Source organism: Patiria miniata, unplaced genomic scaffold (genome assembly GCF_015706575.1).
Source record: "Patiria miniata isolate m_02_andy unplaced genomic scaffold, ASM1570657v1 HiC_scaffold_13, whole genome shotgun sequence".
NCBI lineage: Eukaryota > Metazoa > Echinodermata > Asteroidea > Valvatida > Asterinidae > Patiria > Patiria miniata.
Window position 1 is genome coordinate 16,751,292 of NW_024037051.1, and position 12,337 is coordinate 16,763,628.

The following is a 12,337-nucleotide window of genomic DNA, read 5'->3' on the forward strand; positions in this document are numbered from 1 at the left end:
AACTGGTTCCCTATCAACATTATCGATATTGATTTGGGGGCAGGAACCAGCCGTCCCCATGAGAACTGAGTTTTCAGCTTGCAATTAAAAGTAATTCGAACTTTGTAAAGTATGATTCAGTAAAAAGTGAATTTTTTGGTAGATGTCTCATTCAAAAGTGATTGCATATGAGTAGAAAAAAAATAGCAATTGAGAAAGGGAATCTATTTTTTGGGTTTGAAACTGGGAAATAGCACAAGAACGGCAGATCTGAGAAAACAAATACAAAGGGGCAAGGACGTTTTTTGTTTTTCAGTATTTTGGGGAACAAACAGTATAATTTATGATACTGCGGTCAGTGGTAAAGATATTTCCATGATCTACACTGATTTTCCCGGCATTCTAAAATCCCTTATTTTATCAATTCAATTTTTTGAGTCAGGAAATGAATGGTACTTAGGCAAGGGTCATACATACATACTTGTACTCGATTTTTCCTTTTACATTCTTTGTAATAGCCATTAGAACCCGAAGGTTACACATAATTGATCTAGATGTTTACATTTTATGCAAACTTTTTGTACATTGTAAGTCTAACTACACTACAGTTTTAAAGTACTAGTCAAACAATGTAGACTATACAGAGTAGAACTAGGTAAAATTTTGTGGGCATTTAAAAAAATTAAGAAAGTACCCAAGTGTGACTAACACGCCAAACATTTTATCATCTGAGTATTTTAAGCCTGTCCTTCATAGTCCCACTTGAAAATACCCCCACGTTGCGAGGATGGGTTTCATGCGCCAATACTGGCTTTGATGAGACTATTCAGGTTTATCTCGTCAGTCACGGATCCAGCTGCAGGGAATCAGTAATCCGTGGAGAATCCACCTGCATCTATTCAGGCCGTTTCCTCTTCAGAGCTCTCCAAAAAAAAAAAGGCCGCACAATGCGGTTTGTGATTTTTCATTGTTAGGTTGCTATGGCAATCAGATAATCAAAGGGTATTGAAATCTCCTCGTGCATAGAGGACCATCAGAATTTATAAATAAAAAAAATGGCACAAATAAAGTACTTGTTGGGTTGAGGTGCTAATTTTAACGTTTGACAACACAAACTTGTGCCCCAGAAAAATCACAATGAAGTCCTGTACAGTATGTTGCAGTGTTGGCTTTCAGTGAAAGTCAAATGCAAAAATGCATGGAATTCCGTTTCAGTTCAGTCGGTTTGCGCTCAATAACTTATGATAAGCCCCTTTTGCAAATTTGACCATACATGTTTGCATTGAACCTTGAATTGTCGGATTCTGTCAAGATTTATGTTGTACATCACTATGGCTACTTGATAACAAATTATTAACCCTAACCGCACCTAAAGCTACAAAGAGTAAACTGTGGTATGAAATACTTTATACTCTGTAGTACTCAATTCTTGATCCCAAAGTAATGGTTAGGATGTTAGCGTTTTAATCGATATTTTTAGGATTCAAAAGTTTCAGTTCAAAATCAATGCAGAAAATATGACAAGATAGGCCTATGTAACTTTGAAAAAACAAATGTAGAATGTTCATACAGGTATTTTATTCACAGTGAAAATTGCGATCAATTATATTTGAATTGGTGAATGTTAAAATGTTCTCAGTCATACCATTTTAAAGTGAAATCTCGTTTAAAAGTCAAACCTCAAGGGAACAGGTTCAAAATTTGACTTGAGCAGAGTTATGAATATGAGTTAAGCAGGGTTGTCTTGTTATACTACTAAATTGAATTACGAAGGGAATGGATTCTTTGTTTGACTTAACAGTTGTTTTGAGTTATCAGAGTTTGACATATCAAAATTTCACTGTATCTCAATTGTTCTGTTGAAGAAAAAACGGAAAGATTTCCATATACGAAGTTCACTCAACACCCTGTGTACAAACCCTATGAGATTGGACTGAAAAATTCTAAGTGTTTTCTAAGAAAATGCTTGTATTTTCTCACTGCTCAAATTGACTTTGATGACATGAAATTGCTATCTGGGGGCTTGTTAGTCAATACAGAGGAAAACTAGTGAACTTCGTATACATGGAAATCTTTCCAAAATTTGAAAACATAAATTTAGCTCACCTCTTCTTGTCTGTTGATCTCCGGGTCCCCCTTTTCTGCATTTCGTAAAAGGGCCTCCACAGTTCCCCATTCCCCTCGTAAGCCGAGCATCAACAGCCGTCCATTGGTACCGAGTCCCTGCTGGATTGCTCCGCCGGCGCTGCCGGGGGGCACGGGTCCCGAAGACGTGCTGCTGGCCACGGAAGAACCGGCAATGGACGCCGAATCAGACATCGCGAAACCCGTCCAATGCGACGCAGTTTGATGCTGAATCCTGTAGCCCTGCCACTAGAAGACAAAACGAGATTCAATACAGCATATTCATAGGGCTGTCAAACCACATGAACGGAGAAAAAGTAACACAACGACGTTGTTTCTGAGTCTATTTCGAGACAAACTTCGGTTGTAAACAAAAAAAACACCGACAGTGTATAACGCGAATGAACTTCGTGAACTAGGCCTACTTACGAAGTCGAAAAAAGTTTCCAGTCACACACGAGGCTTCAATAATCAATCCATATTTGGGTCTATTCTCCTCAGAATTTCGTTGAAAATGGCAATTTCTTCAAGACACGCCTTCCATGTCACAATTCCCGGCACTACTGAGTTCCCATAGCGATTCAGAAATGGAGAAATTCGAGTGAGAAATCTGACACTTTTTCGCAGACCAGACGAGATTTAGCAGACGTCTGCTGGTGCGATATCCCCTACGTGTGTGTACAATGTGTAATGTATTGTGTATGCCAGACCGCGTGTGGTCTTCCATAGGAATGAATGCAATGTGGAAATCAGTGGGTTTGTTCCAGGCTATTCGGTCGTAATGACCCCCCGTGCAACTTCAACTGCGCGATATCGCCCAAGGCATTAGAACAGGTTGATTTCGACAGGTTGAAGAGGTTTTTTTGGATTGTCGAAAATTTAATTTATGATGATTATTTTAGATGTAAACTGCTCGGGGAAAATGACTTTTGTATTTGTCATTTGATTAAAACTCTTAAGGGAAATAAAAAAATATGTTTGCGTTTTTTAGTTTAAAGGGCTATACTTTGCTCGTTTATGCTTTATTCGATTTAACCTGATCTATCAATCTAAAAGACAATATTAATCAATTCAAAATCAATATGAATTATCGAAAATCGATCAGTTGTTTCATTTTCAAGCACTCAGTGGAATTCAATCATTTCTTGACTAATTCTACGTACAGTTATGACTAATGACAGAGCTAGGATATGCAGTTGTAATGTATTCATAAGATTAAAATATTCAAGTTTCATACTTTTTACCCCCCCCCCCCCAAAAAAAATTCCCCCCTTTTATGAGCCATAGATCGGTTGGCAAATAATCGAACCTTCGATATTTAATCATCGATTATTGTACAACAAAAATAGATTGATCGTTTTCTTACGATTTCTATTTCCATATTATGAGCTTGAATAAACCACTGAATATACCCCGAACAGAATGTATCGATGTTACAAGAATGTCATCATTTTTTAATTTTAAACTGAAGTACCTACAACAATCCAATATAAGTCCTAAACACACACTAGTGAGTACATGTAGCTATCCAAATAGAACGGGCCCTATGTAGTAAGTATGTGTATTGAGTTACAGATTCTACGCAATTTAATGAAAACCCCACCACTTAAAAAAAATGTTGATACACTGTCCGGCAGATACAAAAAAAAGTGTAAATTTGTTCAGCTTCGTGTACGTTTAGTTTGAATCTCATGAATATGCATAACGTGGAAATTACGCGTAAACTTGAGGCCTAACTATTGCTTATTTCGACAATGTAATTTTAAAAAAACTCAACGAACTAGGCTACATACAAGATAGACGTAACTTCAGTATCATTCGCTAATTAGCAGTGAAGCTATTAAACATCGTTGAGGGATACATTTTAGAAGAAAGCAAGGACACGGGGCCTAACCCACCACAGATCAGATTGGGGGCGCTCTTCAAACTTTTCGGTGAACCCAGCAAGTGTCTACAACTTTTACAAAACTTTCGTTTTTGAGAAAAGGGCACAATCAGCATCACACACGACTCTACTGGCAGATTTCAACCCTTTACAAGTTCATTCTTTTAAAATGTATGGTTTTTATTCGAAGGAACTAGACTCAAAATTAGGGCTTAACAAGGGAGCCGTCATGACGTCACATATGAAATCAATAAATTAAAGCATTAGAATAGCGCCCTCATTTGACACATCACAAAATAACCAAAAAAGTTTCAATTCAATGACCGAGTTAATACGTAGACCAGTAGATTACATATGATAATGCTCAAGATTATTCATTTATTATAGGTTTTTCCGGCTATTTTAAATATTTTTCGTTCGAATTCACCGATTCTTATATTCAATTTCGTCCAACAACATCGATTTAGTGCTCTTTTAATGTTTAATTTCGTCTTTTGTCATACAATTTCAAATTTATTCCAAACAAATTCAAACAATAAGCACACGTTTTCGACCCGGTGTATTCCATTTCGTCTCATCTACGCCGAATCGTGTGATTCACAAATCAAATTCGTCTAATTGATTATATAAGACGCATTTGATCTCTGAATGCTGCCATTCGCCAACAGCTTAGACGGATTTGATCTAGTGTAATGACGAATATTCTCGACCCGGTGACTAAAAAGGGTGACCAAACTTTGAAATTTAATGGTGCATGACTAAATAGGTTTTGTTTAAAGCATGTAACATATTTCTCGGACGAAATTGATTGTTAGAGTTTGTGAATCTGAATGAAAAATGTTTTAAGATAGCCGGGAAAACCTATATTTGCTTCTAACTAAAATTTGATTTTAACTGGGTAGCCCATTCAGTGGAATCTACTGATCTCCCATGGGGCCCAGTAAAGGGAAAACAATATGAGAGGAAAACCCCAGAATAGAATATTCCGAGGAAAACCAACAGAATCAGGTAGGGACTGAAAACCCAACCCACATATTGGCCCAGGCGGGATTCGAACCCGGGTCACAGCGGTGGAAGGCAAGGAAAGTACTGCTGCGCCAACCTGACTCCCCTAATAATGAAGGATGGAACTAGACTCAAAATTAGGAAAACGTCTTGGCAAACGTTCTAGTTTTATTCTGACTGTAAATCAATTCATCGCAACAGCCTTGCTTTTGCGAAATCGATAATCGGGAAATCTAGTGCACGTGTGCAGGATTAAAGTACATGTAATTCTGACGTGACAAGTCACATCTTCTACGTCACAAAAAAGTGTGAAGCTATAATGTGCCCTACTTAATGTATACTGTGCCTTACTTCAACCATGCCCATTACCACAAGCAGGTAAGGTCATTGGCAATTAAAATCCATAGTGGAAGAGGTGAGAGCAGCGGGACCAGACTAATTGCCTGATATGGCACCGTGCAATGAGATGGAGGCTAAGAGAGGTGTGTAGAGCTGCTCTTTCCAAGGTCGGCGATGATTGGTTGGGAGGTTTTCCCGCCCAATGCCACTATAGCTGCAGAGTAGGATTCATAATTTCTCATCACAGAACGTGTAGTTCAATATATCATCATACTAATGAGGGGGAAGCTAAATTCGCAAAACCTTAAAATGAATGGAGCACATTAAAGGGAATGTACATCATTGGCTTTTGCTGTAATTTTCAGAAATGAACTATTTGAGAGGTTAGTATAATAGATCAAATATTGTTACACTGACATTTTTGAAGTTTAGTGTTCGAAAAGGTTGGAAAAACCAAGAAAAACAAAAATGTTCAAGTAGTCTGGTTCCCTGACTCCACAAAAGATAAAATGGATCAATTTATAGATGATGGAAAATTGTAAGGCAAGGGAACCAGTCTAGCTGGCCTGCACCCGTTCATGAACATGTAACCAATAGCAAACAAAATTTGGACTGAAAAAATGGTAAATTTGGAGCAGAAGTTGAAAAATAGCTAGGTTTTTCCAACGCTGGTCGGCCGACCACCGTTGGAAATGTTTACAAAAATACCATTTTCTTGAAAATGACTTCACACCAGGTGCCATAATTTTACAAGATGCTTGAGACTGTCATTTACCAACATCCTAGTAAGGTATTTCGTAAAACTTGGTAGTTTTATTTTTCGAAGTTTGCAAATGTTGTATATTCCCTTTAAAGTAAAGCACCAGAAGGGTTCTAAAGTTGTGAACAAATTAAGGGAGTGCATGCCTGCAATCGGAAAATTTAGAAAGCATACCTTTCAAATGTTTCAATTGACGGCCATTTAAAAAAAAATTGCTTTTGGGGCCAAATACAAAGTGTGCCAAAAAAGTGCAACATTCAGAAAACAAATATTATTAAAACTGTTTAATGTTTTTTTTTCTTCAATGAAATTATATATTACAGTAAAGCCTGACTATTTGTCAATCCGGCCACTCCTTTTTACCCCATTCCATTTGGGTCCCTAGATCCAGAAATGCAATCAATTAAGTGATAGGGTGTAAATCTTACTTGGGCCAATCTCACCTGTGATGTCAGCAACTTCAATGCCTATTCAATGCCTATTCAATGCTTGACCCGGGTTCAGTATGTCCAGGTGAGAGTGGCCCAAGTAAAATTTACACCCTTTCACTTAATTGATTGTATTTCTGGATCTGGGGACCCAAATGGAATGGGGTAAAAAGGAGTGGATTGAGAAATAGTCAGGCTTTAATGTAATATATAATTTCATTGAAGAAAAAGACAATAAATAGTTTTATTTTTTTTCTGAATGTTGCACTATTTTAGGCACACTCCGTTTTACCTTATAAGAGCAGGATATCTTTTTGATTTTGATTTTTGAAAAAAATGTTTGATTTATTAGGGTTTTTAAAATCAAATCTTTAAAAACCAAATACTGACTTTTTAATAATACTAACAACGGGTTCTTATATAGCGCTTTTAACTAAGATCAAAGCGCTTTGCATTATTATTACCCTTGATCATTGGGCCAATTAAACATTTCAAATACCATCTCAGCTCCCTGGGGAGCATACAGCTCGATGTTAGGTGCAAGGAAGCTAATTCAATCACAATAACCATCTCTGCCCTCACAGGTACCCATTTACTCCTGGGTGGAGAGAAGCAATGAGTGACAAAGTGCCTTGCCCAAGAGCACACGTACCATGACCCCAGGCTGGACTCGAACCCACAACCTGCAGAATTACCCGCAGACCACGAATCCAATGCCCTTAACCACGAGGCCACAGCACTCCACTTTACTAACTAACCTCAAATTAAAGGTGTTTTTTTTGGTCAGAAGATTGGTTCAAATCAAGTTATAATTTTCCAAATAATATAGTATTGGCGACATACATGTATTTCAACAATCTGCTGATACTGCCAGCGCGCAATTGTTTTTTTCCCATTAAGATACCCTCAGAGAAAGAAAAACACAAAGAAGTAAAATCATTAGTTTCCCGAACAAAAAAAAAAAAAATCATTTTATTTCAAGAAATAATTTTGTCGGATTTTTAAAAGTAATTACATGTACTAAAAAATTGTAATCATTCACCCGCTAAGCACGAACAAATAAAACTATTCCAGAGAAGGCCCCATATACCTGCCAAGAAACACAGTCACATATTAACCACATACATTAACGGTGATTCAATTAAGAAGATTCACATTTATTGCATCTGTCAATTTGTTCCAGCGAGTCACACATTTCACACTGCATTACTGAGACCTAATAATTCATTCCAAAAAGGGTCCCGAGTCGCACCCCAGAAATTTGCGGATTTACACGTACGCCACCGAAATAGATGTCCCGGTAACAAACGCGCATAGGCCGACAAAATGATTAGGTCTCGATTGTGATTGATCGCTTATCTACGCCATGAAAATCTTCTGGATTTGGAAAAAGAAATGAAGAACTGAGAAATAAATGCTACACATACATGACAAATTCGAGTCGGCGGTGAAAGGACGACGCCACATTAATGATAATGCACTTGTGAATGCACAGGGCAATGGAGCCCCCTATTGTTTTTTTTTTAAGAAGTTCTGCATGAAGCGCTTTCAAAATCTAGGGTATGAAAGCCCAAATAATAAACTTTCTTTTAGTGAAAGAATCTTCCAAATCGCAATTTAGACTTTGGGGAATTATAAGGTCGGAGAATCAGTCTAGAAGGCTTATACCCATTCCGACAGGTGTGTAATCACAGCGTTGGAAAAATACCATTTTTTTCTTAAAAATGTCAGCACACCAGGAGCCACAATTTAACAGAATGCTTTTTACTGTTATTCCCTAACAATCCAGTGCGGTATTTCGTGATAATTTGATAATTTCGGTTTTTTTATGTTTGCAAATGTTGTATCTTCCCTTTAATACCAAAATAAAAAACAAACAAATAAACAAACAAACAAGCAAACACATATACAATACCTTTGACGCTTTTGATTGGTTGGGGTCACCGTCTTCAGTCAACTTCGACTTCTCTGATCCCGTCCGACTTATTTTCCGTCTCTCATTTCCTCTAATATTCCATCTCGATTTTATCTTTTTCTCCGTCTGTGACTTTCTACCGGCCTCTTGTCTAGTTTCCTTTCCTTGGTTCTTTCCCTCCTTCAAGTGATTGTCAAGCGTTGCACCGGACGACGATCTGGAGTTGCTTCTGCTCCGATCCGAGTCTGTGTTTGGAAGTGTGGCGTCGTTCTGAATGTCACCGGACATTCGCTTCTCCGTCCCAACATCTTCGTCATCTGGCTCTATCTTTTCAGATCCTCCAGGTGCCGCATCTGAGGAGTTCCCACTCTCTGTGTGAAATATAAAGCTCCCTTGGGAAGTTGCCTCCCTCATACTGGGTGGAATCCTTTTATCCATGCTTTGCTCCATATCTTGTTACTGATCACCATCTTTGGTATAAATCGGAATCGGCATCTCAAGCCGAGTTGTAAACACTGGCCGGTCTACGCTCCGACAGTGTATATGTAATTCACCGGTCCATTAAACCATCGGGAGTTTTCCGATTCCTCTCGAATTAAAAAAAAAACAAGCCACGCAGTCCTCTCCCGTCATCATCATCATCATCATCAGCAGCAGCAGCCAAAACTGTTGCCAAGGAGATTTACCGCCGAAGATGCGGTTTCTGGCGTTTGATTATACGATAGCGTCTTCTTCGGATACCCGAAGCGTCGACTGCTTGTTTACATCCCAGCCGTAGAGAAGATCGAGTTTTTTGAAAATCTGTTTATCTCTCGTGCAGGAAACACCGTCATCTTATTGACGCGTATTTTGGTTTGTTTACCTTAAAGATGGTTCTTTGGTGTCAGCGGATGGTGGCAATTCCCGTCGCCGGTCCCTGGCAAGCGATGCACGGCTAATTTTTGCCTTTCTGCCCGCGCAGCGGCGCCAGGCGCCGATGATGGATCGGTATGATTCACCTCATCAGAAATCGACTCAAAAAACGCCGCGTGTAAAAGCCTCAAGTATAATCCCAAGCAAATCAACAAGTCCCGAGGAATGTTGCAGACTCTCAAAAGCGATGATTAGTTGTCTGTGAATGAGGTTCCGTCGAGGAGAAGTTCCGTATTATACTGCGTCATCGTCACATCACTAGGCACGCATCGCCAATTTTCCGAGGGGCGGGAGAAAACTCATTTTTCACCGGGGTGTGCTGTGACGATAATTGCATTCCGTCGCGACCACCTTCTCCGTCATAAGATATTGGTCACAAAATATCGCCTTTGAAGTCCCTTTCGGAAGATTAATTCCGATCGTATACAGCGGAAAGAAGTAGCCTTAATTTCATATCTTATAGAGAGCATATAGTGCAAGATTATTCCTGTTTTCGAACTGTCATGATATTTAAAATAATCAGATTAAGTGCTTTGTTCGTTTTTTTTGTTTAACCAAACTGGACTGGTTTCAGTGACGCCTTTAGATGGTTAGCTGAAGATGACTGCCAAGAGCCTCCTGAAACGTCGGTTAGCCAATCTAAAATACTTAATATCAAACTTGTGAGATGATATTTTTTCTTAATCAAACGCATGTATTCCATTATGTCTTCATAATATCTGCGACAAATATGAGTTCTGGTGCACGGTACATACGACACACAGTGTACAAGTAAGTGTACACATAAATATCGTATTACATGTCTATACGCTTTTAACCAAATGATCCTATTGGCCATATGTGATGAGAAATAATCTATATTATAAAATATAGATTATGCCTGTCGTAGAATAATAGAAACGCCCATCAGAATTGTACAACGGGAATAGGCCTACTTTGAGCCGTAAAAAAAAATTAGGCACTTGCATATAGCTTTCATTAATAATACAAACGTCCATCATAATGCAAGGGGAACAGCTTGAGCAAATTATCCGTTAAGAATAATACAGTCAATGATATTTGTGAGTCAATAATATTTGTTGTGCTTAAAAAGCAATCAAATTTAATACACCAATGGAGAACAGAGTGTGTCAAGAAAGTGCAACATTCAGAAAAGAAATAATTAAAACTGTTTCATGTTTTTTTCCTGAATAAAATGATTACATTAAAGCCTGTGTATTTCCCAATCCAGCTCTTTTTACCCCATTTCATGCATGTGGTTCCCTAGATCCAGAAATACAATGAATTAAGTGAAAGTGTGCAATTTTTTCTTAGGGCACTCTCTCCCGGACATGCTGCATGGATGCACTGAAGTTGGTGACATCACAGGTGAGAGTGGCCTTTAAATTTACAACCTTTCACTTAAAGGGAATGTAAAACATTTGCTCTTGCTGCAATTTTCAAGAAAAACCAAGAAAAACATAATGTTCTTGTACTCTGGTTCCCTGACCCCACTTAAGATGAAATGGAGCAGTTTGTGGACTTTGGGGAATTGTAAGGTCAGAGAATCAGTCTGGCAGGCTTGTACCCCTTCACAGGTGCGTAATCAATTGCAAAGAAAATGCGGAAAACTAATTACGAAAAATTAAGAGCCAGTTTTCTCCCAACGCTGGTCGGCCGACCAGCGTTGGAAAAATACCATTTTTCTTGAGAATGTCAGTACACCAGGAGCCACGATTTTACAGGGTGCTTTAGAATGTCATTCCCTAACAATCCAGTAAGATGTTTCGTGATAATTTGATCATTTCATTTTTTGATGTTTGCAAATGCTGTATCTTCCCTTTAATTGATTTAGGGACCCACTTGGCAAAAATATACATAACTGGGGAATCGAGTATGCAAATTACGATAATTTTCACAGTTATTCTTGTTAAAACATTTACTTTATCCCCTTGTTATTTTTTATGAAATGGAGCGAGCCACACATTAATTTTAATTTTTTTTTTAATTCGGTTGCCGGTACTTTCTTTTTGACTCACCTGTAGCTGTGCTCTCGCATATAGCTTTCTTTCATCAAAAGGGCCCATGTAATGTGATTTTTTTTTTGAAATACAGTCCATGTAAATGCACCTTTATGTCCCATTTAACCTTATTTTGAATATTGATTTTACCATTTCTTTTTAAATGGCAAAAGAACTCTAAAAGAACTTTTTGGTGATTATTTTGGTTTTAAGTTAATGCAAACTTGCATATTCATGAGCAAAAGTGTGATGTCATTTCAGGCAGAAACCTCAATGTTACAGATGTTTCAGCACCAAAAAGGTTGCCAGAATTTTGACGTGTTACTGCCGTGAATTGTGTTTTCTTTATGTGGTTATGAGGTTTTAGTACACGAAACTAGACCAGCGAGCAAAGTTTTCCCGCAAATGTTTTCAATGAGCACATTTTTGGGTTCACAATTTGAACAGAAAACCCCGAAACTGAGCAGTGTCTTCCTGAAATGACGTCACAGCAACAGCGCCTATTTTGTCGGGAAAACATGGATTTGTTTTTAATGCTCACTTTTCACTAAGATTAACCAACAATTTATGTGTAATGCCAAAAAGAGGAGTAGATATATTTGCACAAAATATGTTTCCAAGTAAATTCATGTCATGGGCCCGTTAACATGTTAATGCCTAATGTCCAATATATTATTCTGAAATATCATCCTTTTGTCTCACTTCATGTTTGCACATCGCAGGATGGAACGTAACACTCTGGTGGCCACAACCTTCCGCCACAGTACAACTGCAATTCCAATTATGACGAGCGTCACCATGACAACACTTTCAGGAAAACTAAGTTGATTCTAATCCCCAGTCACGCTTGAGAGCCACTAATTGTGAAGGTTCATACTTTGTATGAGAAGAAAGAGATTAAATACGATGGTATAGGACAATATTATCAACGGACGTTTTATTCCGCGGATTTCTCTGACGTAGTGTAGGCTTTACAATCGTAAATAATGT

At 38.2% G+C, this 12,337-nt stretch overlaps 1 protein-coding gene across 1 annotated transcript in view; it reads right to left on the minus strand.

Annotated features, from left to right (window-relative positions):
- Positions 1–2,867, minus strand: part of LOC119721417 (serine/threonine-protein phosphatase 6 regulatory ankyrin repeat subunit B-like) — a 71,829-nt gene extending 68,962 nt beyond the window's left edge. Inside the window, 2 exon segments of the mRNA XM_038191496.1 lie at positions 2,086–2,352; positions 2,533–2,867. Of these exon segments, the coding sequence (XP_038047424.1) occupies positions 2,086–2,298 (213 nt within the window). The 5' untranslated portion in view covers positions 2,299–2,352; positions 2,533–2,867.
- Positions 2,868–12,337: the final 9,470 nt, after the last annotated feature.